Source organism: Amphiprion ocellaris, chromosome 18, assembly GCF_022539595.1.
Source record: "Amphiprion ocellaris isolate individual 3 ecotype Okinawa chromosome 18, ASM2253959v1, whole genome shotgun sequence".
In the NCBI taxonomy this organism is placed as follows: domain Eukaryota; kingdom Metazoa; phylum Chordata; class Actinopteri; family Pomacentridae; genus Amphiprion; species Amphiprion ocellaris.
In genome coordinates this window covers 33,060,691-33,088,156 of record NC_072783.1, presented here as the reverse complement: position 1 = coordinate 33,088,156, position 27,466 = coordinate 33,060,691, and the positions used below count along the sequence as shown (strand labels likewise).

Genomic DNA, 27,466 nt, shown 5'->3' with positions numbered 1-27,466 from the left:
CATAAAGAATCATCAGGGAAACGATTTGGTTAAGGGGAGATTTAAATCCAAAACTCTGAACTTAACCAGATCCAGACCAGTGTAAGTTACCATGGTGATGGAGCGAGTTAAAAGAGAGCTAGTTTCATGACACTGAGAACTCTGACTTCATAGTGCAGCCCTTTGCTCCAGCTCATGTACATATGGACATATGGACGCTTTGGCAGAAGATCCTCTAAAGTTGTTTTTAGCCGTAGGCGTGGCGATATTCCGTTTCACCACTTTGGGACAAGATGGAATTTTAGTGTTGGACTTGCAGGGGGTCAATCATCTATTTTACATTTTGTATTTATTTACTGGGATTACTTTGTAGAAATCTGTTTTCACTTTGACATTAAAGAGTCTTTAATGGATACAATCTTGTTTAAAAAAAAGCCAAATGAACTTGAATGTGATTGTGTTCAGAAGCTGTAAATGGGGAAGCTTCTACTTTTTATGGGTATCGTTCATGTCCACGTTTCACTGCATTGGACTGCAGTTCTCAGCTTGTATTTGATTTTTTTCTCCTTAGGTAGGCAGAAATTGAGAGCAGACTGTATTTCAAAGTCTTAACATATGAAGGTCAATCTATCAGCATGTCTACTAGTAAGAGGGAGTGAAATAAGGTTTTGTAATGTAGAAAAAACAACATGAACAACAGCTCTACACATAATGGGTGCAGCAATATGAACTGACTGTGTTTTGGTATTATTATTAAATCTCATTTGTAATTAAAAAAAAAAGTCTTGAGTGAAGTCATGAACGGGAGAACCACAATGATGAGTTTCACTTTTAACAATCATTTTATTAGCAGTCCCAAGAGGCAATGAAAAAAAAAGAATCAAAGGAAAAAAAAGGGACAGAAATTAAGATTACAGTCAAGACGGTGGGTCAATTAAAGTCAGTGAACAGAAAGACGGAACAGAGGGCTGCACACACACACCAAACACAAAGTCACATCGTTAAAAAAGAAACAGAAAGTGATAACTGAGTTTAATCTCATGGGTAGTGTGTGTGTGTGTGTGTGTGTGTGTGTGTGTGTGTGTGTGTGTTGGCTGATCCCTCTGTTCCTCACGAGAAATTCACCAGGACCGACCCCACATTCGCACAAACACACACACACTCACAAACCTATCAAAAAAGCCTGTCTTCCCCTCTTCAGTAAAAGCCATGATTTTATATTTTCGGCTGTTTGTGACAGAAACCAACCATCCACAAACCACAGCTGTTCAGGCAGGTCTTTAAATTTGTTATTTTCTATTAATTCTGTACAGATTATATATTTTATTTACACACTGAACAGCTTTTTTTCCAACTTTTCAGTGCGGCGACAACTCAAAATTTGCAAACATTTAACTGGCATTTTCATGGATCTGCTGTCATTCTGTGCTCATTTCTGTCTGCTGGAAATCTGCTTTGTGTACAATTCTGGACATCGACACTTCTGATTAATATAAAGTCTGCAGCACTACAAGTCAACAGACTCAGTCATCCACAGAAACGAATCAGGAAAGAAAGGGGAGTTTCCATCACTCTGATGCTGAAATGAAAAAGCTCACATGCCTCATTTATTTTCTCTTTCTTTTATTCTTCAGTTTGTCTCAGCGCTGCATAGACTTGGAACTAACGAGAGCTTTGCCCTCATATCTGGATCACAACGGTAATCTGAAATGCACATCTGGTTCATCAACAGTCGAGCCAGATGGTCGCACCGATAAAGAAAACTGAAGCCGATTTAAACCGATCTGAATTACACCAATTACTGTAATCAGCCACAGCAGTCATGCGCACCTTTATTTTCAGTTGACATGTGGACACTGAAACCAGATTTTTGATTTTAAGTTCATTTTTAATGCTTTCTGTGGGTGACAACTAATCAGCTCAACTCAGTTTCAGCTGTTAATCCAGGGCTTAAACTCAGATGCTTGCACCTGGAGACACAGCAGGAGATTTAAAAAAAAAAAAAAAAAAATCGGGCAATGGCAAACTAATCCTCTCACATCTGGAAACAAACCACACACACGTTCTGGATGATTGGAGCAGCATGGGGAGGAGGGTACTAAGGCCATGATTACAGTGGGTAAGAGACAGAAAAACAGCATTCATTTAATTTACGTCTTTGTATGCAGACGTCCTTCACTCTAATGGGATTCAATCATATAAAAAGTGTTTGCTATCCGAGTGTCACCCAGAACAGCCTTTCAGTGCTCGTAATACAGACAGTACACCGACTACAGTCAACATCAGCCGTCTCCATCGCTCTCTGACTCTGTTGCATACATAATTGTTCACTTGTATATATACATTACCCTCCCTCGTCAGTTATTTTGCTCCTGCTGTGTTGGAGCAGTAGATTTGAGGCAGAGTAAAGCTTTATTAACACCAGATCCTCAATCTCTCTCTCTCTCACACGCACACGCACACACACACACACACACACACACACACACACACACACACACACACACACACACACACACACACGCTAACACTCGCATCGTCACACACATGACGTGATCTGCCAGCTGGTCTCTGGTGCTCAGCTGACGGACAGCAAGGAGAGCTTTAGTTTATCAGGTTTAAAAGAAAAAGAAAAAAAAGATAAAGCGCCTTCTTTCACATGGGAGGATGAAAGGTGACCGGCTGGGATGGGAGAAGGGCCAGTGTCGGGGCTCATACAGGTGAAAGGGGGGAGGTCTAGCTGAGCAGCTGTCGGATCTCCTTGTGCATGTGACACAGGAAGTCCACGTATGACGCTCCCCCGCTGGCACTCTTATCCTCCACCAAGAAGTGCCTGAAGATCAGCTCGGCTCTGTCTTCTTGCTTCACCACCATCAGCTGTAAACGAGAGGAGAGATGCAGTGAGAAAGAGGGAGGAGAAGAGCTCATATCAAACTTTAATGCTTATTTGGTGACAATCAAAATGTGTCTGCAGAACTGAAAATAAACAAGAAACATTATTGTCTTTAACAGTGAAAATTAGCATTATTTGATTATTTTGTGTGAGATGTGAAAAAATAATCTAATTATTCCAAGTAATTTCTCTAGTGCAGGATGAAAAAGGCTGCTGATCTTAAGGCCTCTACACACTGTGTGACTTTAACAATCTCATAAGTTCACAGTAGGGCTGGACCCCAATATTCAGTCATTATGGTGGTATCCGAATACTCATTTTGAGATCTGAATACTCGGAACTGGGAGCCCAGAAATTGCACAATTCCACCTACTTGTTTTGATGCGTTTTGCCATTGTCATCGCCAATCATCTATTTGGGTTTAGCATCAATGGTCCCCAACTGGGAATCGAACCACAGACTGGCTGTTCAGAGCATTTATATGCATTATGTGGTTAGAGTGAAGAATCTATTTTTAGCAAATTTGTAAATGGCACATGTAGAATAACATAATTTTAATGACATATCAAGATTTTATGCTTAGGTTTGGCTAATGTTTTGAATTTCCCTTGAGATTAATAAAGTATCCATCCATCCATCCATCCATCACAACACAAACAGTATGTCACAGAAAGTTCACTAATCTCTTCTGTTTTTACAGTTTATGGATCTGATAAATTGTGTAGTTTTGACACTTTTCAAGACAACGTGCCTTTTAAATGTGTTGATGGGTTCTGATGGTTACATTACGTAAAAGTTCCAAATCTTCACTTTTTAGATGCTGAAACCAAAGGTCTGGCATTTTAAAAAAATATATTGATTGAAATGATTTATGGATTATCAATATAGTTGCAGATTAGTTTTCTACTGTCAAGTATTAACAGCTGGCACCTCACATTTTTAGGTAAGCCATCTGGTCTCAATAAGTCAGACTAGATAAGATCAACTATTTCCTGATTCATATCTTCATTTAACTGAGATTTGTTAGAAAGGAAAATGCCATTTGTAGAAAAACTCGAGGCACCAGTTATCAGTAACCAGCCTGAGACAAGACAGAAAATATTACTAAAACAAGACACGGAACAGGGAAAGCTTGCCTTCATGTATCGTGATCGCTGTGCTCTGAAGGAGTCGATGATCTCTCGGAGTCTCTGAGAGAAGGGGTTGTCCAGAACTGGCAGACTTGTCTGAAACATGGAAGAGACATTCAGAAACAATATTCAGCTTTGACAAGTGTACTAACAAAAGAAATCAATATCGCACACAGAAAATGTATGCAATATTGTATAGAAATTACCAAAAAATCTGCATTTAATGCCTTATATTTTGCTTAACACTGCAATAACACATATAAAAAAACTTGACATTATCTAAATGTCTTAATTATTGGTGAACATTACAACTGACTTTAAGTCATTAAATTGACTGATAGAATTTAGTAAAAGGTTAATAAAATAAACAATAAAATTCCACCAGAAGTCAGAAGTCAAAACTAGTAGCATCAAACAGTTTGCTTACTGGCTCATCTGTTCAAAATGATAGGAAACATGGATCTTAGATTGCTTTTTAGTCACTGATGGATTGAGATTTTAAACAGTGTGCTATGAAACAGTGATATTTTATGTTGATTTGTATATATTGTCACTGTAATTTACATTTTCCTTCTGAGGTGATGAAACTAATAGATGGATTGTATTAAAAACTAACTAAACAACTTCATGTACGCCTGTGATTAAAGAAGGAGAGCCAAAAACCGATGTGGGTAAAGCTTCACACACAAACAAACTAGGATTAACCCGCCGTTAGTAGATCAGTCAGCCGAGATCAACAAACACGACACAGTAGCAGATCCGTTTCCTCTTGTAGTGTCATATTTTTTGGGCACGATGTGCTACAAGTAAAAGATGATTTAATTATGGCAAATGCTATTAGACTGAGGAATAGAGTCAAGACATGTATGAACTATATAACAGTGAAGGTTCTAGTAATCACTGATGTATGATGGTATGGTGTGTGTCTGTGGAGGACCACACACACACACACACACACACACACACACACACACACAGACACACACACACACACACACACACACACAGACACACACACACACACACACAGACACACAGACACACAGACACACACACACACACACACACACACACACACACACACACACACACACACACACACACACACACACACACACACACACACACACACAGACACACACACACAGACACACAGACACACAGACACACACATACACACACACACAGACACACACACACAGACACACACACACACACACACACACACACACACACACACACAGACACACAGACACACAGACACACACATACACACACACACACAGACACAGACACAGACACACACACACACACAGACACACATACACACACACACACACACACACACACACACACACACACACACACACAGACACACACACAGACACACACACAGACACACACAGACACACACAGACACAGACACAGACACACACACACACACACACACACACACACACACACACAGACACACAGACACACACACAGACACACACAGACACACACACACACACACACACACACACACACACACACACACACACACACACACACACACACACACACACACACACACACACACACACACACACACACACAGAGCTGGAAGATCACAAAGTATAACCTGTAATGTTGGTGTGAAGATACATGCTTTTTAGAAAATTGTATGTGATGTACTGAAAACATAACGGTGTAAACGTAAGGTATTATAACTTTTAATATATATTGGAATCATAATAATACATACAAGTATATTATGCATGAAATTACAAAATAATGAGGGCAAGATGGGGAGCAAAAAGTGTGAACATGTCTGGGCATGTTCCCTGTAAATCATGACCTAATGATAAGCTGATGTCCTCGGTAGGGAGAGATCTAGGGGCGAAATCTGATAACCTGATGTCATGATCTGACCAATACATTTAGAAAAGCAGAATGGTGTCAAACTGTCTCTCCGATCATACACCCTAAAAGCGTGGAAAAATGACCAACTCTCACGGCATAAAGACGAAGCACAGCTCAGTATCTCTGGTTTCTCTTGGGGTGTTAATCACTGCTAAGAACTACTCCTGGGTTTTTGTCCACAATAAATCCTGCTGCCTCCGAATGCTGACTTCTCTTGGTGATTTTTTGGAGATCTTTAATGTTGGAACACGTTCAAGTCTTAGACTCTGGCCCTTAGATTTCACTTCATCACTCTCACCATGCTCGAGTCGATCTGGCCGAAGCTCGGCGTGCCGAAGATGTTGAGCAGCAGCTCCTGCTGAACGCTGGCTCCCACCCACAGGAAGAGGTGGAGTCCCGTCTCCAGGAGGTAAACTCCACCTTTTGACAACCTCTCCTCTGAATCCCTCACTGCCACTGGCAACGACCCGCTTTCCAACTTCATCTAGAAAATTAAAGAGAATGGACAAAATTAAATGGTTGCAACACACTCTTTACTAACTTCCTTCCTCCACCACAGATATAAATACTGCTTTAACAGCAGTGATGTATAGAAAGCTAGTGCGAAACTTGACATCTATACTGAATTACATACCAAAAGTACCAAAATGAGCATTACGATTGTTAAAAACAAGCTAAAAATGTGAACTTTCCAGACATAAAAAAGTGTCAACAGTTCTTGAAGAGATATATGAAAAAATCTGCAAGATGTTTGCATTTTTATCTTCTGACTAAATGAACTAAAATGTGCGAAGCTTGCATGCTTTATCTTGACACAACAATATGCTGCTGTCCAGCTGGCCTGGGAACACATGAACCCTGGATGCCTGCACATTTTACAGTCTTACAAAAGTGGACTTTCATTCACAGAGAATTTGCTTTTTTTTAGCTGATGTTTTGAGTCCTTTATGCTGAATTTCTTTCAGTCTACAAGGCTGCAGACTTTGCATGAGACCTCAAACAATTCTCCCCATTGGAACAGTAAAAATAAAGGTGACAGGTGAACTTCAAACATCGTCATCATTAACGAATGCAAAGAGCATCGTGTTCCTTTGAAGGCACAATTATGCTGCTTTGTTTTCATCTTGTTTGACAAAAGTGCATTATTAATAATACACAGGCTGTTACATGATTGAGGAAGTGAGCAGCAAACACTTATTACAAAACTACACGTCTAATATGAGTCGGACCTCTGTGATGACCACACAAATATCTCTGTCCACATACAATACAATTTCACAGAAAGCTTTGGTAACACAGCATTTGAGCCCTTTCATCATCCTGCCCTCACACATTTCCACAGAGATGATGCTATTTCAAGTGGGCTGCAGTTCAGTGCTGGGGATGCACACACTGACTGCCCGTCTGATCCTAGCATACATCCTTACAATCTGACGTCGGTCTCACCAGTGGCAGCAGACGAGGGTAGAAGAAGACGTGGGTCTCTGTGACGTCCATGCAGCTGATGAGCTGTCTCAGGTAAGCCCGGTCGTCCAATGAGACGTCAGCTCCAGGAAGCAGCACGTCACTCTTCAGCACGCAGTTCAGGTAAACAGGGAGTAGCTTCATGCACTCGGGGAGAATCAGCTGGAAAAACACACAGACGCACTGTTAGTTACCTAAACGGACTCTTTATAATGTGCAAATATGATGAGGACAGAGTTGGTGAAACATGTGACCCTGCTATTATAAGACTGTCAATATGAGATGCATTTAGGTTCTATTATGAAGAGCACAGACTGTGTCCTGGTGGAGGTTTGCTGTACAAATGAAGCTCATTATTGATTAGTAAACTAAATTATTTAAACTCCACTTGCTGGCCTGTAGTGCAATTTCATTTGCATTTTATGGTCTTCTTTTTTTTTTTAAATTTGTTGCTAATACAGTGGTCCCTTGCCATACTATGTCACTGTATCGCAGGTTTTTAAATTGTATTTGGTATCGCAGATCTTTCACCATATCACAGGATTTTGCAGGTATATAGGTATTTTTTATATATTTATTATTGTGGTGAGCTGCGTTCCAGAACGACATTGGAGAAAGGATATCTGCCTTTTATGCACTCTGCAACTGGCAGATGCTTTTATTTTGACACACACAGAGAGCAGCACTATAGAAAATGTGACAGGAAGTCATTAAACACACGACTTCACATTCACGGTCCTGACAACATAACGCTTTACCAAACTAACTAGGCTGACTGAACAACAAAAACACAATAAAACAAACACTAATAACACTGTAGCACTAACATAAATCTCAATAATGACATTTAAACCCCCAAAACCCCGAACTCCCATCATGCATTGCAGCACAACACTTCAGTCATAGTGACCCGCTCTGTTATCGCTACATTATTTTAATTATTTTTGTGGTAAAATGGGCATTTTTTAGCCATAAAATTGAAAACAATATAAAAATATATATAAAAAAAATAATTAAAACATATCAAAAGATTTTTTTTTCAAAGCTATTTTTTGGCCTTTGTGGCTTTATTTGATAGGTCAGTGAAGACAGACAGGAAAGTGGGGAGAAGAACAGGGACGACATCCAGTAAAGGGCCGTGAGCAGGAATCGAACCCAGGTCACTGCATCGGAAACTACAGCCCTTGTCCATGGGTCACCCAGTTGAGCTATATGGGCATCTACTAAAAGAATATTTAATGTAAATAAAATGCATAGTGTACAGCGCTGGGTGGGTGTGGAACGTAAACCCGCGATAGACGAGTAACCACTGTACATGCGGTGAGATTACAGTATATGATCACTTATTATCACCATTACAAGCTTTTACGAAACTTCCAATCCCATCGTTCCACATTTATCAGCAAATTATGATGGTTTCCGTGTGTGGAGCACTAATCTACCTTACTTTAGATTTTAACAAAACTTTATCTAATCCATGATTGAGAAGATCCTAACATTTTGAGTGACAAAAAAAGAAAGTATTGAACTTGATTAAGTGAATTACGGCAACACAAAAAAACTGCACTTTCTTAAAACTTCTACCCAAAAGTAGCAGAATAGTAGTAATACTAAGTTTACTGTACTGCAGTAAATTCAATGTTTCCATATCTGCTGCTGAAAACATAGCTTCCATTCTCTTTGTGAACTACATGTGATCTTTGTAGATGTGAACGTAACATCTCCTGGGAGCCTTCAGTACCTGACCAGCAGACGAAGGACTTGCACAGTTCTTCCTGTAGCAGGCCAGAATCTGAGCGCACTGGTTGACCAGAGTGTCTCTCACGGCCTTCGTGGGGTTGTTTAGGACGCCACGGAAAGCTGTAAGAAAGACACAAAAACACACACATCAATGAAGTGAGAGAGCTAGGAGTAATTAATAAAACACCAGGAAATGATATTATAAATGAATAGGCTAATTTGTGAAATAATAAATTAGGCTGTGTCACAGAGATGTTTTTTTCTTCTTTTTAAACATATTTTAGCTCAAGAAAGAGATGAATAGTACAGGAACAAGATTCAAGTAAATTAGAAACACATTATCTCTCAAGTGTGTTTAACAGCACTGTCCGGGCCGTACGGTTCTATGGAAGAGTGCTAAGTCTATAGAAAAGCAAAACCAATGAGCCTCAAATTTCATGGAATTTTTCAATTGATCCTCTGATGAAATACTTTATTTTCTGCAATAAAAGAAATAATATAAGTTTGCTGAGCCAAACCGTGGTGGATCAGGAGACTTCCACTCTATTCTTCTACGAGCCAGAAGGGATACAAAAGCAAAAATATTTTCCTCATTCGTGGCCATTTGAGTATTATCACCTAATACTCCAAAGATGGCTGTTTCTGCAGAGGGTTTGACATTAAGTGCAAATTGTAAATTTGGAAAACTGTAAATTTTAAATCATTTCTAGACCATGACTAGTTGTTTTGGTCATAAAGTATAATACTAGATTGTTCAGTTCCAGATAGCTGTGACTTCATGTTTTGGGCCTTAAATGTGTAAATGATCAACTGAGGCATAATACTGTTGAAATTGAACTTGCTTTTCTGTAGAAATTTCAGGATGATAATTCCTAAAATGTGAACATTTTCAGAATGTACTTTTTTGAACTAAAGCAAAGGGAAAAAGTTGGAATTGTGGTGATTTATAGGTTATTTTGCTGTGATTTTACTGGTGGGGGCCACTTGAGATCAAAATTGGGCTTTATGTGGCCCCTGACCTGAATTGAGTTTCACATCCCTGATCTTTACCGTGAAAAACAACAAAATGGAATGAGATAAAATAATACAGCCCTGTATATCCATGAAAAAAATTGAGAACCACTGGTCTAAGCACAGCTCCAGAACACATCAGATATTTCCATCCCAAGTTCCTCTTCCCATATCGCTGTAAGCCGATCTAATGAACGATTTTAAAGGGAAGCTATCATATTTGAGATAATTAAAATCTGTCCCCTATGCTATGTAGGAGCCCTGAGTCAGGTGGTAAAACAGGAAAGATCACACTGATGTTTGAAAGAAGACTAATTAGAACTGGGTTTTGGCAAATATTTACCATCACAGACCTTTCGTTAAACAATGAGTGAACTTACAAAGCAGCATACATCGATAGCAGGGAGCTTTCAGAAGCATCTACAGCTTTCTACTGTTTGCTAATTTGCAGCTCCACAGGAGCACCTGCAGGCTGCTTCATATTATTTTTAGAAACTGTTACTCTTTCAATTCTCCACTCACACCTTGTTAGAGAACAACGTATGTGTAGAGCGCAAACGTGTCCAAGCCTCACTCAAACCACACGCTGAATAACATGGAAGGAGATACTCGGCCAAAAACTCACCGTATTTGGAGAAGAAGTTAATGATTGTGTCCGTCTCACAGTTGCGGTAGAGGTCAGCCAACTGAGAGCAGCAGTTGACTGCCATGTTGTGGATGCGGAGACGCCTCTGGCCACTGCAGCTGGTGTAAAGCACAGCACACTGTGGGAAAACAAACGGGGCAGGTATTTCTTACAAATTAAATGGGTTTGACAGTGTTCATGCGTTAATTGTAAGATGTGTCGTTGCTTTAAAACACCACAAGTCTAACCACAATCACCACTTCTTCTGACATATAAAGCTCTTAACAACCAATCTCCATCATATCTTAAAGACCTGATAGTACCATATTATCCTAGCAGAACTCTTCGCTCTCAGACTGCAGGCTTACTTGTTGTTCCTAGAATCTCTAAAAGTAGAATGGGAGGCAGAGCCTTCAGTTATCAGGCACCTCTCCTGTGGAACCAGCTCCCAGTTTGGGTTCGGGAGGCGGACACCCTCTCTACTTTTAAGACCAGGCTTAAAACCTTCCTTTTCGACAAAGCTTATAGTTAGGGCTGACTGGGTGACCCTGACGGGGTGAGCTGGTGTTTTCATTTGCACAACTGACTTCCCCTCTTGACGTCCCTTTAGTTTGCCCCTAGTTATGCTGCTACAGGCCTAGGCTGCTGGGGAACCTCTCTGGATGCACTGAGCCCTTCTCTAACTACCTATGTATTTACTATATATACCATTATTGCATTACATTCACTCTGTTTCTTTCTGTGTCCTTTCTCCGAGTGTCCCTGGTCCCAGAGCTGGATGCTGGATGCTTCAGATGTGTGGCTGTGTTTTATGGTCCTTGTGTCCCACCCCCCCACCTCTCTATCTCTACCCCTCTATCTGTATCCCTCTATCTCTATCTCTACACCTCTATCTCTACCTCTCTACTTCTTCTGTCCCTCTCAACCCGCCCGGCCAGCAGGCAGATGGGTCCCCCCACATTAGAGCCGGGTTCTGCTCGAGGTTTTTTTCCCTGTTAAAAGGGTGTTTTCCTTGCCACTGTCTCCTTAGGGCTGCTCTGGGGGTCAGGCATATGGGTTCTGTAAAGCGTCTCGAGACAATTTGACTGTAATTGGCGCTATATAAATAAAATTGAATTGAATTGAACTTCTCCAGATCCTGGCTGCTATTATTCAGTCGCTCTCATATTAACTCAGTTTTATATCAGATTAAATGGGTGATCTCAGGGATGCTAGAAGAGGACACCGATATAAAAACCTGACAGCACTGAAAAGTTACAGTGGTTCTGCATACTAAAGACATTTTACTGCTTGCATCTTTAATATGTCTCCATATTTGCCTCCTATCTGCTGTGTAAGTTTATTACACAGTAATATCTATTAGTTTATTATGATGTTTATATTTTAATATGATGTATACTATTTTATTGACGGTTCTATTGCACAGCAGTCACTGACTGAGAAACGAAATTTCGTTCTCTTGTGTATGAAATGTATGAAAATTCTAGGGCTGGACCGAATAGCAGTTTCTGGGCTCTGGATATTCGGCCCTGACTGATGACGAATATCCAAATATTCGTTGCATATCGTAACGTCCGACGTCGGGCGAATTGACGAGATGAATATCAATCGCGCGACATCATCCGACAAGGGGGAGGGGAATCCGAATATTCTGATCTGAAAATAAATATTCGGATACCACCGTCACGATATTCGGGTCCAGCCCTAGAAAATGCACAGTGAAAATGAAACATTTTTTGACCTTGACCTTAAACACTGCCTGCAGTTCAGCCCAGTATAGCTGAAAAGTCCCTGAATTTTCAGTCATGTGACTGTTGTTTGCACCTACATCACCTAAATGTCATTATTTCAAAAAATGTTCAAATGCAACATATAATAGAATTATCCTGATGAATTATCTCAATTCTAAGTTAAGATGTGGTAAATTTTTACAATGAAACCAAGAGTCAAACATGATGACATCATGGACTGCAGGGAGCAAAAGAAAAAAAAAAACAAACAAACCGTAATTTCTGGACTATTGAGCGCACCTGAATATAAGCCGCACCCACAAAACTTAACAAGAAAAAAAGTTTTGTACATGTATAAGCCGCAGGTGTCCCCGTTGTAACAGGAGATGTTTACACAGAAAGACTTCAGCCTTGAGTCAGTTCTTCATGCTGTCCACTCCAACGTCTCACCATGGATTCACTGATACCAGCTGACTGCAGCAGCTCTATTTCCTTCCTTGACAGGCAGATCGATGCCTTTAACTTAAAAGCTGCATCATACGCATTTCTTGGTGTGTTTTCCATGATGAGGGTGTGTGTATGAAGAGCAAAATGACTGATCTGAAGAATTTGGTGTGAGTGTGTTTGATTTAATTAGAACAGTTTCATTGGTTCAGTGTAACCTGTTCTGTAATTTTATTGGTCTGATGTGACGAGGCTAAAGGTAGTGATGGCATGAAGCTCGTTAGCTCGTAAAAATCCATAAATTGGCCGCATCGTTGTATAAGCCGCAGGGTTCGAAGCGTGTGAAAAAAATACCGTCTTATAGTCTGGAAAGTACGGTACTGTAAGTTTTAGGGCTTCTGGCTCTGCTAAATGGTGTAATTTTGCCAATTTCAGAAACATGCATTTCAAATCTGCAAGCAGGTTTTGTGGTTCTGAATATTAAAAAGCTAGCTGAATAACTATAAATAAAATATGTTCAGTTTTTAAAAGTTGCTCCTCAGAGAATTTTGCTGTAAACACAGAAGTGCACACCTGCATGAGCGCTCCCGTCTCCTCGCTGAGCTTGTCATCATGTTTGAACTCGACGGTGATGGCCTTGTCACAGTCCAGGCCTGCCAGCTCCACATCTGTGGTGTTACTCATGAAAAAGGAGCCAAAGAAGTCTGTGGCTCGAATACCTAAGGGGCGAGAAAAAAAGGACATGTGAAGTCAGGTGCCACATGCCACGTCTCTTGGCCTTATTTGTTTGTTTTGAAGCGCTGGAGCCTCACCTGTGCTGGTTCGCACCCTCATTACAGCATCGAAGCCTACTAGCTTCTGAACGTCTCGTCTGAGATCGTTCAGGAATCGCTCCTGGTCCAACTGAGCCTGGGATAAACAAAACATATCATTGATTACACACAAACTTACATGTCTCCACCAAGATAGTGTATCATAAGAGAAACGTCCACATTAAAGGATGACACATTATAAAGCTCAATTAATATGTATGAAAGCTCAGAAACAAACAATGAACAGCAATCTGAAACTTATTCAGTATAAATGGCTGATGCGTACATACACAACCCCAGTCAAACTGCACAAGTTTAATAATACAATCCCTGATATATGTAGTAAGTGCAATGAAGCAAGAGGAACGATGTACCACTGCATATGGGAATGTGTGAAACTGAATCCCTTCTGGCAAGATATTATTAATATGATTAACCAAATATTAGCTAAGAAGTTTCCACTGGACCCCAAGCTTTTCTTTCTGAGTATATATCCAACTATCCCACACTTACAGAGAAAGGAATCTGGACTTGTAGATGTGTGTATATTACAAGTTAAACGTATCATTTCCTTTAATTGGAAAAATGTTGATGCACTAAGAGTTGGAAGGTGGATTAAAGAGATGGCAGCAAACATGACAATGGAAAAGATAACATACATCATTAGATGGAAACAACATGTTTTTGATGATATCTGCAGAGCTTTTATATGTTTTTGAAGACATGATATCAGTGTTGGTAATTTGCTTCAGCAGGAGGAAGCCTTGAGGGAGTAGAACGTCCATGTGGGGTGATAAAATGTCCTGAGAAACACCCTTGAAACTCTTCAGTGTTATAACCGTTTTCAGTCTTTGTCTATATAATTAAAGTGAAATTCTGCATGCATATATATATATATATATATATATATATATATATATATATATATATATATATATATATATATATATATATATATATAGATACACACATATGTATATGTGTGAATCTCTGGACATACTCTATACCATACCCAAGGTCTTATTTTTTTTGTTTGCTTTACTTTCATCTAATTTTTATTGTTTTAACACATTTTTCTTATATTTACTTGGTGAGGGGATGGGAGGGAGAATAAGGAGGAAAAGTTTGCTTTATTGCATGTACCGGTAATAGTATTTTGCTGCTTGATTTGCTGTAATTAGCAAACAACAATTCTAATAAACCCATGTATAAAAAAAATAAAGCTCAATTAACTGCCGACAAATATTTCCTTGAGCAGATCTGGAATGAGACTAAATATGCAGATTAGTGATTTCTGCTCACCTGGAAGTAGGTGTATTTGTAGACTGACCCTCCAGTGGAGACGGGAACCACTCCCAACGTGGCGACATCCACATACTGGTTGGGGAAGAGGAAAAGATCCACACAGCAGCCCTGGGCAACACACTCCTTGGCTAGAGTGTTATAGAAACCCACTTGCGGCTGAAACAGCGACTGTGGATGACAGGAGAGGAAGGAGAGTGAGTGTGAAACAGCACAATTAACTGAGCTGCTAGAGTATAAAAAAATCACATTTTCCTGCACTCATGTTTACCTTCTCCTTGTCTGTCCCAATCAGCTTCTTGTCTTCTCTGTTCTTTAGTTTGCCAGGAGCCTCTGCGATGGGCAGAGAGGTGTGGAACACAAACAGCTTCCCTGCACAGTCAGCGGCCTGAGAAAATGACACACAGAACATCAAAGCAGCGGCCATGTCAACGGTACTGTGCAGCCATAGTGTCATGCATCCAGATGCATTAAGATCCAACTGACTCAGCCAGCTGAGCGATTTTAATTTCACATTTTTCCAATATTTGTGGCTTTCCTTCAATATTTTGGTTGCTGTTTAGTTGACACACAGATACCAGTTGCTTCACACTGCAAAAACTCAAAATCTTACCAAGTCTATTTGTCTTATTTTTAGTCAAAATGTCTCATCCCACTTGATTTAAGATAAATTCACTTAACAAGAGACATTTCAGCAAAATGGAGGGACTTGTTTTAAGACAATACATCTTAAATATCTTGTTAAGTCAAACAATCTTGAAATTATCTTGTTTTTTAGTTGTATTTTACAAGAAAACTCAAAATAAGTTTAACCCTCGTGTCGTCCTGCAGGTCAAATTGACCCGTTTTAAAGTTTGAAAATGTGGAAAAAATATATGTTTTCACAGTGAAACTTCTGATGTCCACATTTTCAACACTTTTGGGAAATCTTTGAACATTTTTTGGTGGAAAAAAGAAATGATAAAAATGCTTCTTAAGGACATTCACAAAAAAATATTTCTTAAAGAAAACAGAAGTTTTACTGACATATACGTAGTCATTTTAGATACTTTTAGGATTTTTTTGGAAGAGTTTTACAATTTTTTTTAAAAAATATTGCCTAATTTGGAGAATTATTTTAAAATAAAACTTTTAAGGGAAACATTCAAGGAATTATTGGAATTTTCTTCCTGAAGGTTTTGCAAATTTTTAGAATTTTTTTGCTGATTATTAGAATTTTTTTCAGACAAGGAAAGAATGTTTTTTTGATGCCTGCAAATGAAGACAACAGGAGGGTTAATACATCTCAAACTGGGAGGTTATATGAAAGCGAAAATCTATTTTTGAGTGAAAAACTGCTTCTTTTTTTTTCTTATTTTAAGACACCTAAGCTTGACAATCCTGGTAAAATAGAGCTTAAAATAAGTTTTCCCAGCTAATTTTAAGATGTCGATATTCTAAATATCATATCTTATTTTAGGAAATCTTACCAAGCCATTTTCACTTGTTCTATTGGCAGATTTTTTCACTTATTTCAAGGTAAAAGTTCCTTGAAATAATTTTTTTTTCTTGTTGTGAGAGGGGCATTTTTGCCAGTGCATGTCAAAGTTTGCATAATGGACTTTCATTTACAGGACTTTAAATGACATTGTGAAGCTTCAGGATGACTTTCCACATGTGAAAAAAAAGGCTGTGTTACCTTGAGAGCTTCCAGTCCTGCCTGGATGACGGGTCCAAAGACCGTCTCTGTCTCCCTGGTGTCTGCAAACATCTCTGGGATCTGGTCCAGCAAACTGAAAAAACACAAGCAGCATGGCATTAAACCAGATCCAAGTGCCTGACCATCTGTCCATTAACACCTCTTGCGCTTGTAAGAGGTGTCTTCCGCTCACCTCTCGATAACTAGCCGGCTTTCGTTTACGTTGACGAGGAAGCCGTCGAGCAGCGGGACAAACATGTCTGACACGTCCGACACCACCAGCATCTGCGGCTGGGCCAGGCTGGACTTGACGTTGTAGAAGTGCAAAACCTTGTTGTAGGTGACGAAACCCACCCGCACTGCAGAGTCCATTTCTGGGTTCTCCCTGAGTTTGGAAACAGAGGAAGAAATTGGAAGTTATTACAATTCCCTGACATGAGATAGAAGTGAGTGCCTAAAACTCTCGGTGTGCAGTATGTTTTTCTCCCTACTTGTCAAATCTATCTTCTTTCTTCTTTAGCTACATGTTCGCGTACCTGGGCAGGTAGTCCAGCAGGGTCTTGAGTTCCTGGCAGACGATGTTGACCATTCCGCTCTTCACAGCGTTGTAGGACACATCGATGAGGAAGATGAAGGCTGGAGGTTGTGGAAGCTTGTTGTTCTGTTAAGAGACAGGAAAGTACTCAAGTCGTTTGTAAATAACAGCGACTTATTAGCCTCACAGACCAGCTTTGAAACTGATGTCATAATTCAGAATTTTCTTTCTGAAAACATTTCGATCCGATTTGGATTTTTTTCTAAAGAATATCAATCACAATCACAATCCACTTCAGACTCAATAACTTGCAGGACCATTAGAATTCTAAAAAAGAAGTACTGGAACAATGACAGCAGCTGTTCAAACTGAATGAATATGAGTTCAGTGAAGTAAAAGTTTGTTTAATGAACAAAAGAACCCTTTTGATAGCAAATCTTACCTTACAATAGTCGACGGTTGCCAGGAACTCATAGCTGCCCAGCGAAAGCTCCGGCCGGTCATAGCAGTCCACCCTCTTACCAGTGTGGTCCAGATGCTGGAAGTAATGTGGAGGCACTGCAGGACAACGGCAGGAAGGATAGCATCAATACAGCGAGTTCAGTGAAAAATCCAACGTTTCAGCGCAGACACAAACCCACCCTCTGTGACACAGCTGCAGAACCCACACTGGAAGCGGCGGCCTCCTTCTATGAACTGCATGTACGGACACATGTAGGCCTTGCAGCGGTTGCAGCGGATTGGACCGCCCTCGCCGTGGTCCACCAGGTACGGAGGGGTCTGACAAGAGATGCATTGAAAAAATACTAATCTGAACAACTGAGGCAGACAGACCGACCTGATTCACACACTCTAGAAAGGAGGGTGGCTTTATGTAGAAACCAGATGTGGACAGAATTACTGACACAGGAAGAAAAGCGTGCCATATTGTTATCAGGTAAAATTACACCTGCTTTTCCCTACAGTTGATTTTCATGCCAAAATGATGTAACACGTAGTCCAGTCAAAACTGCTGGATATTGGTTACACAGGAGACGAGCGTGAAACGAGGTCACTCAGCCACTCCCACCTCCATGATTTTGAGACAGATTATCCCACTGACGTGCGCATCCAGTTATAATATCTACAGGCATTTTTCTGAAAGCTAATCTTCTGACAAATCTGGCTCTGAGTGAAAATTGTCCAACTGTTACAGAAGAAGATTCAGCTGCACTGTGGAACATACACATAAGAAGGAGAGCGTGAAATGGAAGTGACAAGCAGAAGAAGCTTGTAGATGGGACACATTTTCACACAATATATTCTAAAATATATTCAAAAGTCGACCAGCAGCTTCAGTCATAATATGCCATTCATTTCAGACACAAATTTTGTATTTTAAGTGTAGTTTGCATCTTTCGTTACTTCAAACGATGTATGTTCTCTGACAGTTAACACAATTTATGTCTTTATGGGATGTCATGCTAGAACAGCTACAGATCAGAAAGCAGGCCTCTCTAGATAAAGCTTATAACATCTACACAACAAAGGAGACATGAGAGAGTGGAAAGAGGAAGGAGGATCACTGACCTCATCAGGCGGCAGCATGGCAAGGGGCTTGACGACGGCAGCCAGTGGCACCTGAGACTGCTTGGCCATATCGGCTGTGCAAGGCATATTATAGGCCGTACAGCGAACAAACCTGGGACTGGCGTTCCCTGAACAAACACACACTTCTTCTATTAATATCACTTCATGGTCAAAACACCATTTTTCAGCAGCAGCTTTTTCAGTTACCAGACAGTTTTCTTCTTGCCATTCCTAGTCTGGTTTTGGGCTAATCAACTGAAATGCTAACTAAGAATAAATCAACTTTTCAATCCTTTATTTCTGCATGAATTTCACATTTTTACTTGGAGCCTCAGTGGAGTTAAGTGACTATCGGCGTTGGTTTGTCTGTTAGCAACATTACTCAAAAACAGAATAACGGATTTGGATAACATTTTTAGGGAATGTCAAAAATGACACAAGGACCAAGTGATTAGATTTTGGCAGTGATGCGGCTTATAGTGTGGATCCACAGATTGGTTAAAGATTTCTGTGTCATTGCCAGATAGCAGCACGGCGTCACTGTAACCATGACAACAAGTGAACACCACATCAGCTGCCTGCTGATGATCACATGATTGTGATCCTACTACAAATCGGCGAGGACTTATCCGTCAGAAATGATCCAAGGAACAACTGATTAAATTGTGGGGGTGTTTCTGAGTCCCATCAATTCCTCACCGCCCGCTACATGTTTAGGTCACATGATTCGGTATCTGTACATAAAGTACACATGCAGAACACATACTTGTGCTCACCGCAAGGTCATTTTGTTTGTGGGTACATCTATATAAATGGACACATTCTATGGTGCCGTGATTTCTGCCACTAATTTTTTCAAGATTTCAGCCAGCAGAAGTGAATCAACGACTGAGCAGCCTTGGTGGAGTACTGCGCTCTCTGAGTGCTTTTTTGTTCAAAATGTTACAAGTATACCTGTCGTAACATGTGGGTGTAAAAAGTGAATGTCTAACACTTCAACAACAAAAAGGCTTCAGCTTTGGATGTTTTAAATATAAGTAGAACTGACCTTGGTCTTTGACCTGGAAGTTGGTGGTGACCAGCGGTGGGGCCTGACCTCTGACCCCGGTGGTGAATGGCTCGGTGCTCTTTGCCTTGTCATCTTCTATTACCTGGATCTAAAAACAACAAAGGAGGAAAAAATATTCTGACTTTACCACACATTTACAGTGTCATGTGTCAATACACATTTTTAACTACATGTGACACATTGTCGTTGGGTCTCACAAAATCTAAAAGACGGACATACAAAACCCATGCAGGAGAGGAATTTCACACAACTCCCACACATGTGCAACGACCACACACACACATAAACCCCGTCAACATCTGTAGACAAAAAAAAAAGTGAACGTAGATGGTAAAGACTCATGCTGAAGCTGATTTGGAGGTTCACAAACATGATCAAGGAAAACAAAACTAAATAAAACCCTAAGAAACAGGGCAGGATTTATTCAGGAATGTCTTTAAAACAAAGATTAGTTGGTAAGCCAAAATGTTGCAGAACAGCATGCAGGGTATGGAAAGGAATAAGACGAGGGGGGGTGGTTGTTTAAACTTCCTGTTGACTGACAAATGTTCCCTCAAGCTGGCAAAACTAAGATGGGTTGCCTCAAAATCTGATCAAACACACAGTGAGGTGAGCGAGGATCATGACATCGGGGGGGGGACATGATAACGTAGGTTGTTCTCATTCTCAACAGGAGCCCATCTGTCACATGGTGATGATGACTGACTTGGAGGGGTTAGGACGAGAGGACAGGAGGTGGAGGCAGCAGAGAGGACAGGATGAAACAGAGGAAGAGGCAGGCACACAGGAAACTTACTGGGCTGGGGATAGCGTCTGGATCTATTCTATGTCTTGATTTCTGCACAGCCGGCATGTCAGACGCTTGCTTTACATTCAAAAGTTTGTCCAGCAAATTGTGCAAAACAGGACAAAATGAGTAAATACAAAGAGTGAAAAGAGTGTGTGAGCAGAGAAAACCCAGCAAGACTGTGCTGAGTAGCAGGCAGCACTGGTCTTATCAAGACAGAAACTGATCAGTAGTATTGATTACAGATTAGTGGTATTGTAGACTTTATGGCAGTCAAGTGTAAGTAGATTTAAACTAGCAAGCAGCCTGACAAACATTCTACGCATCTTCACATGTAAAAGACGGTTATAAAACAAAATTAATACAATGGAATGCTTGATCTGGGCAATATAAAGTCAATCATATTGGCATTTCAAAAATCAATATGCACCGTGATATCAAGTGGTGAATGCAGTATCCCCGAGTAAACAAATATATTTATAACATTATTTTTTAAAATTCAATGTTATTTTTTAAAATTCAAACTCAAAAGTTTTTAGATTGAGACTGAATACCTTTTTTCTAGATGAAGAGAGATCTGGCATCTTCATATCACACAAATGATAATACAGATTGCCCATTTACTGCGTCAAAATACATTCACACCGTTATAAGACTACAGTTATATGATAATGTTATTGACAAAAATATAGCATTGTCTCCTGAAAGGCAGAATCAGATGAGGAAAGTCGTTATTGTGATACTGTAATTTATAATATCTTTGGAAATTGAGTTCAATCTAAGGATGATATATGATATAACACAACTGGTGTCCAGCTCTAAGAATTGCATGGAAGAGGATATGCTGTCAGTGGTCGCTTTATAAGGTACACCTGTAATTCAATGAAATATATCTGCAAAAATTAAATTTGACAAAGTTTAGAAAGGTTGAATTTGAGTTGACATTGTGAAATGTGTAAATACAATGACATGTTTATTCATAATGTCATAGGTGAAGGTGGTCTAGTAATAGGCTACACTACACTGTATTGAAATAATCCCTATTTACATGAATGTGGCAGGATATATTTGAAACAAAAAACATCAGTATGGGTGTCATAAAACAAAAAATATATATATTGTAGTATATTTACTCACCGGGCTAGGAATGGCATCTGGGTCGAGTCTTTTCTGTGCAGGTGGAGCAGGAGCTGGTGCTGGTGCAGGGGCTCCATAGTTTGGTTGCCCGGGATAAGGGCCTGCATAGCCAGGCTGAGGGCCTCTCACCTGCCCAAACGCCCCTGAGGAGAGCAGTAAAACAGCTGAGCACTGGAAAAAAAACAACTGGTAATCGCTTTAACTTCCACAAACAGCTGTCCGCTCACCATTCTGCTGAGGAGGGTATCCTGTCTGCATGCCAGGCTGTGATGGAGGCTGCTGCAGGGGCCCAGGGGGGCCTGGTGGGCCCTGAGGTCCTGGAGGCAGGTGGTTGCTCTGAGCCATGGAAGTGGGAGGCATCTGAGCTCTGGGAGGAGGGGGCCCTGAGTGATAGGGGAACGGCTGGGATGGAGGGGGCTGCTGCTGTGGTGGCAGTGGGCCTGGGTACTGACAAGAAGGAGCTGAGGTGGGAGGAGGACCAGGAGGAGGAAAAGACCCAGACTGAGAGGAAGGTGGGGGTGCTTGAGGTGTGAAGGAGCCCGGGGCAGTGGGGGGTGGGCCAGGGGTGAAGGCAGGTTGGCTGGTAGGTGGAGGCTGGGATGGAGGGAAGGACTGCTGCGGCTGGGACACCGGGGGAGCAGGAGCTTGACCGGGTGGAGGTGCAGGACCCGAGTAGGAGGATGGAGGTAAAGTTTGCTGTGATGGAGGCGGTGGTACAGAAGAAGAGGTGAACTGCTGTTGAGAGGTAGGGGGGAGAGAAGAGTTGAATGGCTGTTGAGAAGGAGGCGGTGGGCTTCCATAGTATTGCTGAGAAGCTGCGGGGCCACTGGGAGGTGGTGGCTGGGTGGGAGCAGAGGACACGGGAGGAGGAGCCTGGGTGTAGGAGGGCGGAGGTGGGGCCGAGTAGGCAGTACTGACGGGAGGCTGGGAGCTGTGAGGTGGAGCTGGATAGAGAGAAACAGACATATGATCATCTATAAACACATTTAAATCTTAGTCATGATGCGTCACATCATGTTTAAATTACATTAAACTCAAAGCACAAATCCATCCACATTTACCATATCCTGGACCAGCTGGGGTCGGTGGTCCAGAGGTGATCTGCATCCCAGACATTTGGTTGGAGACCTGCTGCATTGTGGGTGGAGGCCCGTAGTGTTGAGGATAGGTGGGGTGAGGCCCCGACATATTCATAGCTCCCGGGTTGTATGGCTGAGACACAGGAGGCCTGAAAACACACACATCTGTTACTGATATTGCATACACTTACAGCTAGTTTTCTCCACAAAATGAGTTCAAAGTCAACAAAGAGAAAACAAATAAACATGTCCTGGCCATGTATGCGACTAACTGGGTTGTCAGTTGGCTTATTAAATCCAAATGAGACTTCACACAATGAAAGTAACAGAGTAGCAGAGTGAGAGGAGAAATCAGAAAGTAAAAACCACAAAGCAGCTTCACAAAGTCAAAACTAGTTCATCATCACTGAACATTTAAATATGTGTAAATATCAGACACATTTGCACTGTAACACAGAGAAAATCAGGGACGCAGTGTCTTTTATCCCCACTAAGACAGCCATGCATTCAAAATAACACGGACAGCAGGGAAGAAAGCTGATTACTAACTCGCTGCATGTGTACATAGATTTACATCAACGAGGTCAAATACAGGCCAACACACTGACTAAAAGGATAGAATCACAAAACGACCCGTGTGCTAACTACAAGCATTGACAAAAGTAGCTAATCTGTTAGACAGCTACGGTAACTTCTTCATCCTGACATTAGAGTTTCCTGGAGCATTTCCAGTCTGGATAATAATATCCTGACATGATGAACTCATGTGGCCTTATTGCAGACCTGACCTAATCTAACTGTTTAATTTTCTATCCTAAACGTTTCAAGCAAGAGCAACTCCTGTCTGTTACAATTTGCTAAACCTCTCTTAACACAGAGTGTTTTTGAATAATTTGCTTTGGTTTAGAGTCCACTCTCACTCCTAACTAGACAAATGACAGTCTTCTTACAGCAGCATCAAGTCCTGAAGTTTCAGACAGCCTCAGTGCCATTGTCCGGTTTGTTTAATGGGATTCTGTCAACTGCTTGAGTAAACCTATACAGTAAAGGCTCCAAAATTTGAACAACCGGCTTAGAAAACACAATAAATCAACTTGTAGTTACCTGGGTTGTGCCTGCGTCATAGGTGGGGGTCCATTTTGCATGTCCCCTTGACTGTGACTGTACTGATTATACTGGTGAGGTGCTGAGACGGGAAGGGGTCCAGTGGTGGGGGGACCCCTGGCAGGACCTGAAATGCCTGAAATGAGAACAAATGATTACTATGCATACATAAAAAAAAGGCAATAACTGTTACACAGAATACTGCGTATACTCTGATATTAATATCTCTAATGTGAGGAGATCAGCGTGGCAAGCTAAACACGGCTATAGGCCACTGCAGTGGCCAAACACATTTTTAGAACTAACTGATTACATTCCCAGATCTTGCCTCTGGGGTAGGGAGCACAGACTACATCATGAAACCAGGGTAGCAAAGACTGTGTGCAAAAGAGTCAGTCAGACTCATGACAAAAATGCTCAGATGTAGGTTAGAAATAAACACCAAAGACTTTCAAGGTGCTGCTGGTGAGTCAGTAAAATCTCACTAAACATCAGTCAGGCTGAAAACATGTCTTTGTTTTGTTTGTTTTGAACAGTAAATCTCAGTCTAACTGGTCATAAAATGCAAGAAAAAAAATCAACCATCATTGATGTACATTGAAGTAACAAGAAAACATACATGCAAGTATGCAATGTGAAATTAAATATGATCAGTGGATGTAGAGATTCAATTTGGAGCACATCTCTCATATAATAGAAGTGTAGTTTCTATCTCTGGCTAATAAAAATGACAGCTAATTAAAAGATTAGTAACTAGTTGCCTGCTGTGTTTCAAAGTCACATGCAGCAGGTAGACTTAAAAGATTTTCTAATGTACATTGAATAAAGGACATTGCAGCAAGAACAATGCCTGCAGCTACAGAGAGGATTCGATGATTGCAGGGCATGTGGAGTGTGAAATGGGCAAGAAACAGAGATGAGGCAGTTACCTAAGTCAAGAGGAGAAGAGAGGTCAGAGACTGGATTGGCTGCCACAGCCTTAGAGGGAAAGCTTGTGAAAGGAGAATAACCTGAAATACAAGAAAAGAGGGAAAGGAGGCAAATACAGAGAGATGTAGAGAAATGCGTAAAGCCAAATGAAGGAATGAGAGGGGAGTCAAGATTTAGATTAGTATGCACAGGCGGTTTTTCTGACCCATACATGATCACCCACATGGCGGGAAGCAGGTAGGACACTCCAAGGTTATGTCTCTGTGAATGCTTAGAGAGCACCATAACTGACTCGTTGGATTCCTCACTCACAAGCACACATATTAAGGAGCTGCACTTTACCTTGTGGCGGTGCCCCGGGCTGATAGGGTGAAGCAGGGCCGTTGTAGGGGGCGTACGGGCCAGGGTATCCCCCATCCAGGGGAACGTAGCCAGGCTGACTGTAGCCAGGCTGGGGCTGGCCATATGGAGAGGCCATTGGAGTGTGCTGGTTTACATTCATCCTCAGTTCATCCCTAAATCTGGATGAAATTATAACACAAGCATAAACATTGAGTCAACATCGTAAACTAGTTTTGCCTGTTGTTAGGTGTAAACAGATATAACACCACGAAGACATCTGCAGTGTGAAACCTCTGAGACAAGATACTAGATGAAGGCCGCTGTGAAAGTGTTGGGCTCCCCTGAGTGTGAAGGAACAGATTCTTTGGAGGAGCAGAGGCGATTTGCCCTCACAGCACTGCTAACGCCACAGGGAAAATGTTGGCAATGGACAGAACCTCAAAAAATACAAGTAATCCATCTCAGAAGGATACTTACTGCAGCTCTCTGGTTTTAAATAACCTTTTCTGCTCAGCTAGAAAGTGAAGGCAGTCCAAACAACACATACTCGACCCTTACTGAGTTTGTCTGCACCATGCACCTGCACTGATACAATAACACTGAACACTTTCAGCCTGCGGGGCTCTTAGCTCGCTGTAAGTTCCAACAGTCAAGACCCAAATCACACACACTTATGACGTTTACATTTCCTGGTTTGATGACAAAACCTTTATGGACTTTTTATATTTGACTTAGCCACACCCTCAGATAGTACATTACTCTCTAACTATTGAGTGAGCAACAATACCTGCTTCACATGTAAAAAAATAAAATAAAAAATGCTCCCAAAGACATGACCCACATAGAAGCTGACCAAAACTGAAACCAAACAATCTGAAGCAAAACTGACACCATCCTCAACACCTACTCATGTATAAAGGTGGGATTAAATACCTGATCTTTCTGTCATTTGCTTGAGTGAAATGTTTAGGGATCTTAACAAGAACAAGACCCTAAAATGACCACTTCCCTGGGCAATAAACTTTATAAACATGATTCCTCCTGCATATCATATGTCATCTTCAAGCTTGCTAGCAGATGTGTACGACTGGTGTTATTTATTCACCTGGCTTCTGGAGACCGGCCTTACCTATATGACAGAGTGATGAGTATCATCTAACAGACAAACACGGGCTAAACGAGCGGGGCCTTTGAATAATTCAGCACTTCAGGTGCTACAACGAGAAATACAATCGCTGGAGCCGTACAGCTATTTGGTGTGTCGGGCCTACGGAGTGACCACATCTGCTCCCCTCACTAAGGGGCACAATTCATGAACTGGGTTAGCAAACACCTCAGAACTATCCAAAACTCGCAAAGAAACACGATCTTTGAGAGCAAGAACTACATGTCAGGCGAAAAATCAAACACTGTCTTCGTAGGAGGATTGTGTGACAACAGCAAAGCCGTGGGAAAGCTGGCGAGAAGTGCCGCATTACAGTTAGCTCGCTAGCTAGCTAACATTAGCAAGATAACACGTAAACCAAATCCAAAAACTACAACGTCTGGTTCAGACATGAAGCAGCGAACTGAGTCTAACTACCCACCTGGAAGAGAACAAGCTCTTAAAAATAAAGAACTTGCGATACCTCAGAGCTAACTTAGCATGCTAACGTTAGCAACAGGACAGCTTGAATGATGATGACAGCAGCAGAGGTTGACTCAGCTGACAACCGGAGCTAGCCTCAGTTAGCCGACTAGCTCCGGTTGAATCAGCTGTGACCACCGGAGCTAACCACAGTTAGCCGACTAGCTGCAGTTGAATCAGCTGTGACCACCGGAGCTAGCCTCAGTTAGCCGACTAGCTCCGGTTGAATCAGCTGTGACCACCGGAGCTAGCCACAGTTAGCCGACTAGCTCAGCGGCTAACCTCCAGCTACAGCGCTGCTAGCCGTGCACTAGCATTAGCATCAGCTAGCATTAGCAAAACGAAATCCAAGATCCCTCTGTGAAGCCGGTTCAACAGACGTCAAACACGGACCGCGCTCTAATCGAAACCTACCTCCGAAGTGGTGTAAATAATAAGGCTATCCTTTGTTGGTGGCAAACCGTGGAACCCGGTGACCGACACAGTAAGAAGCCGATGTCGTCCCGGAGTGTAGCTCACTAATCCTCGGCAGCAGAAGCGGACATTTAGCGGAACTGCTGCAGCGCTGGTGCCA

General features: G+C 41.4%; 1 protein-coding gene across 3 annotated transcripts; it reads right to left on the bottom strand.

The window, feature by feature from the left end:
* Nucleotides 1-798: 798 nt before the first annotated feature.
* On the bottom strand, nt 799-27,466 carry sec24c (SEC24 homolog C, COPII coat complex component). 3 transcript variants are annotated; one of them, XM_035956158.2, is made up of 25 exons: nt 27,307-27,466; nt 25,266-25,444; nt 24,923-25,003; nt 23,994-24,129; nt 22,872-23,038; nt 22,038-22,754; nt 21,811-21,953; nt 20,683-20,751; nt 19,866-19,974; nt 18,818-18,945; nt 17,890-18,028; nt 17,691-17,806; nt 17,250-17,374; nt 16,907-17,098; nt 16,714-16,807; nt 15,307-15,423; nt 15,036-15,206; nt 13,734-13,830; nt 13,495-13,640; nt 10,748-10,886; nt 9,113-9,231; nt 7,354-7,533; nt 6,206-6,391; nt 4,009-4,098; nt 799-2,856 (listed from the first exon to the last, which is right to left on the bottom strand). In XM_035956158.2, the coding sequence occupies exons 2-25, from the start codon at nt 25,423-25,425 to the stop codon at nt 2,716-2,718; spliced, it is 3,762 nt and encodes a 1,253-aa protein (XP_035812051.1). In that variant the 5' UTR covers nt 25,426-25,444; nt 27,307-27,466; the 3' UTR covers nt 799-2,715. The 3 variants fall into 3 exon arrangements, with proteins under 3 accessions (XP_035812051.1, XP_035812052.1, XP_035812053.1); XM_035956159.2 differs by lacking the exon at nt 20,683-20,751; XM_035956160.2 differs by lacking the exon at nt 24,923-25,003.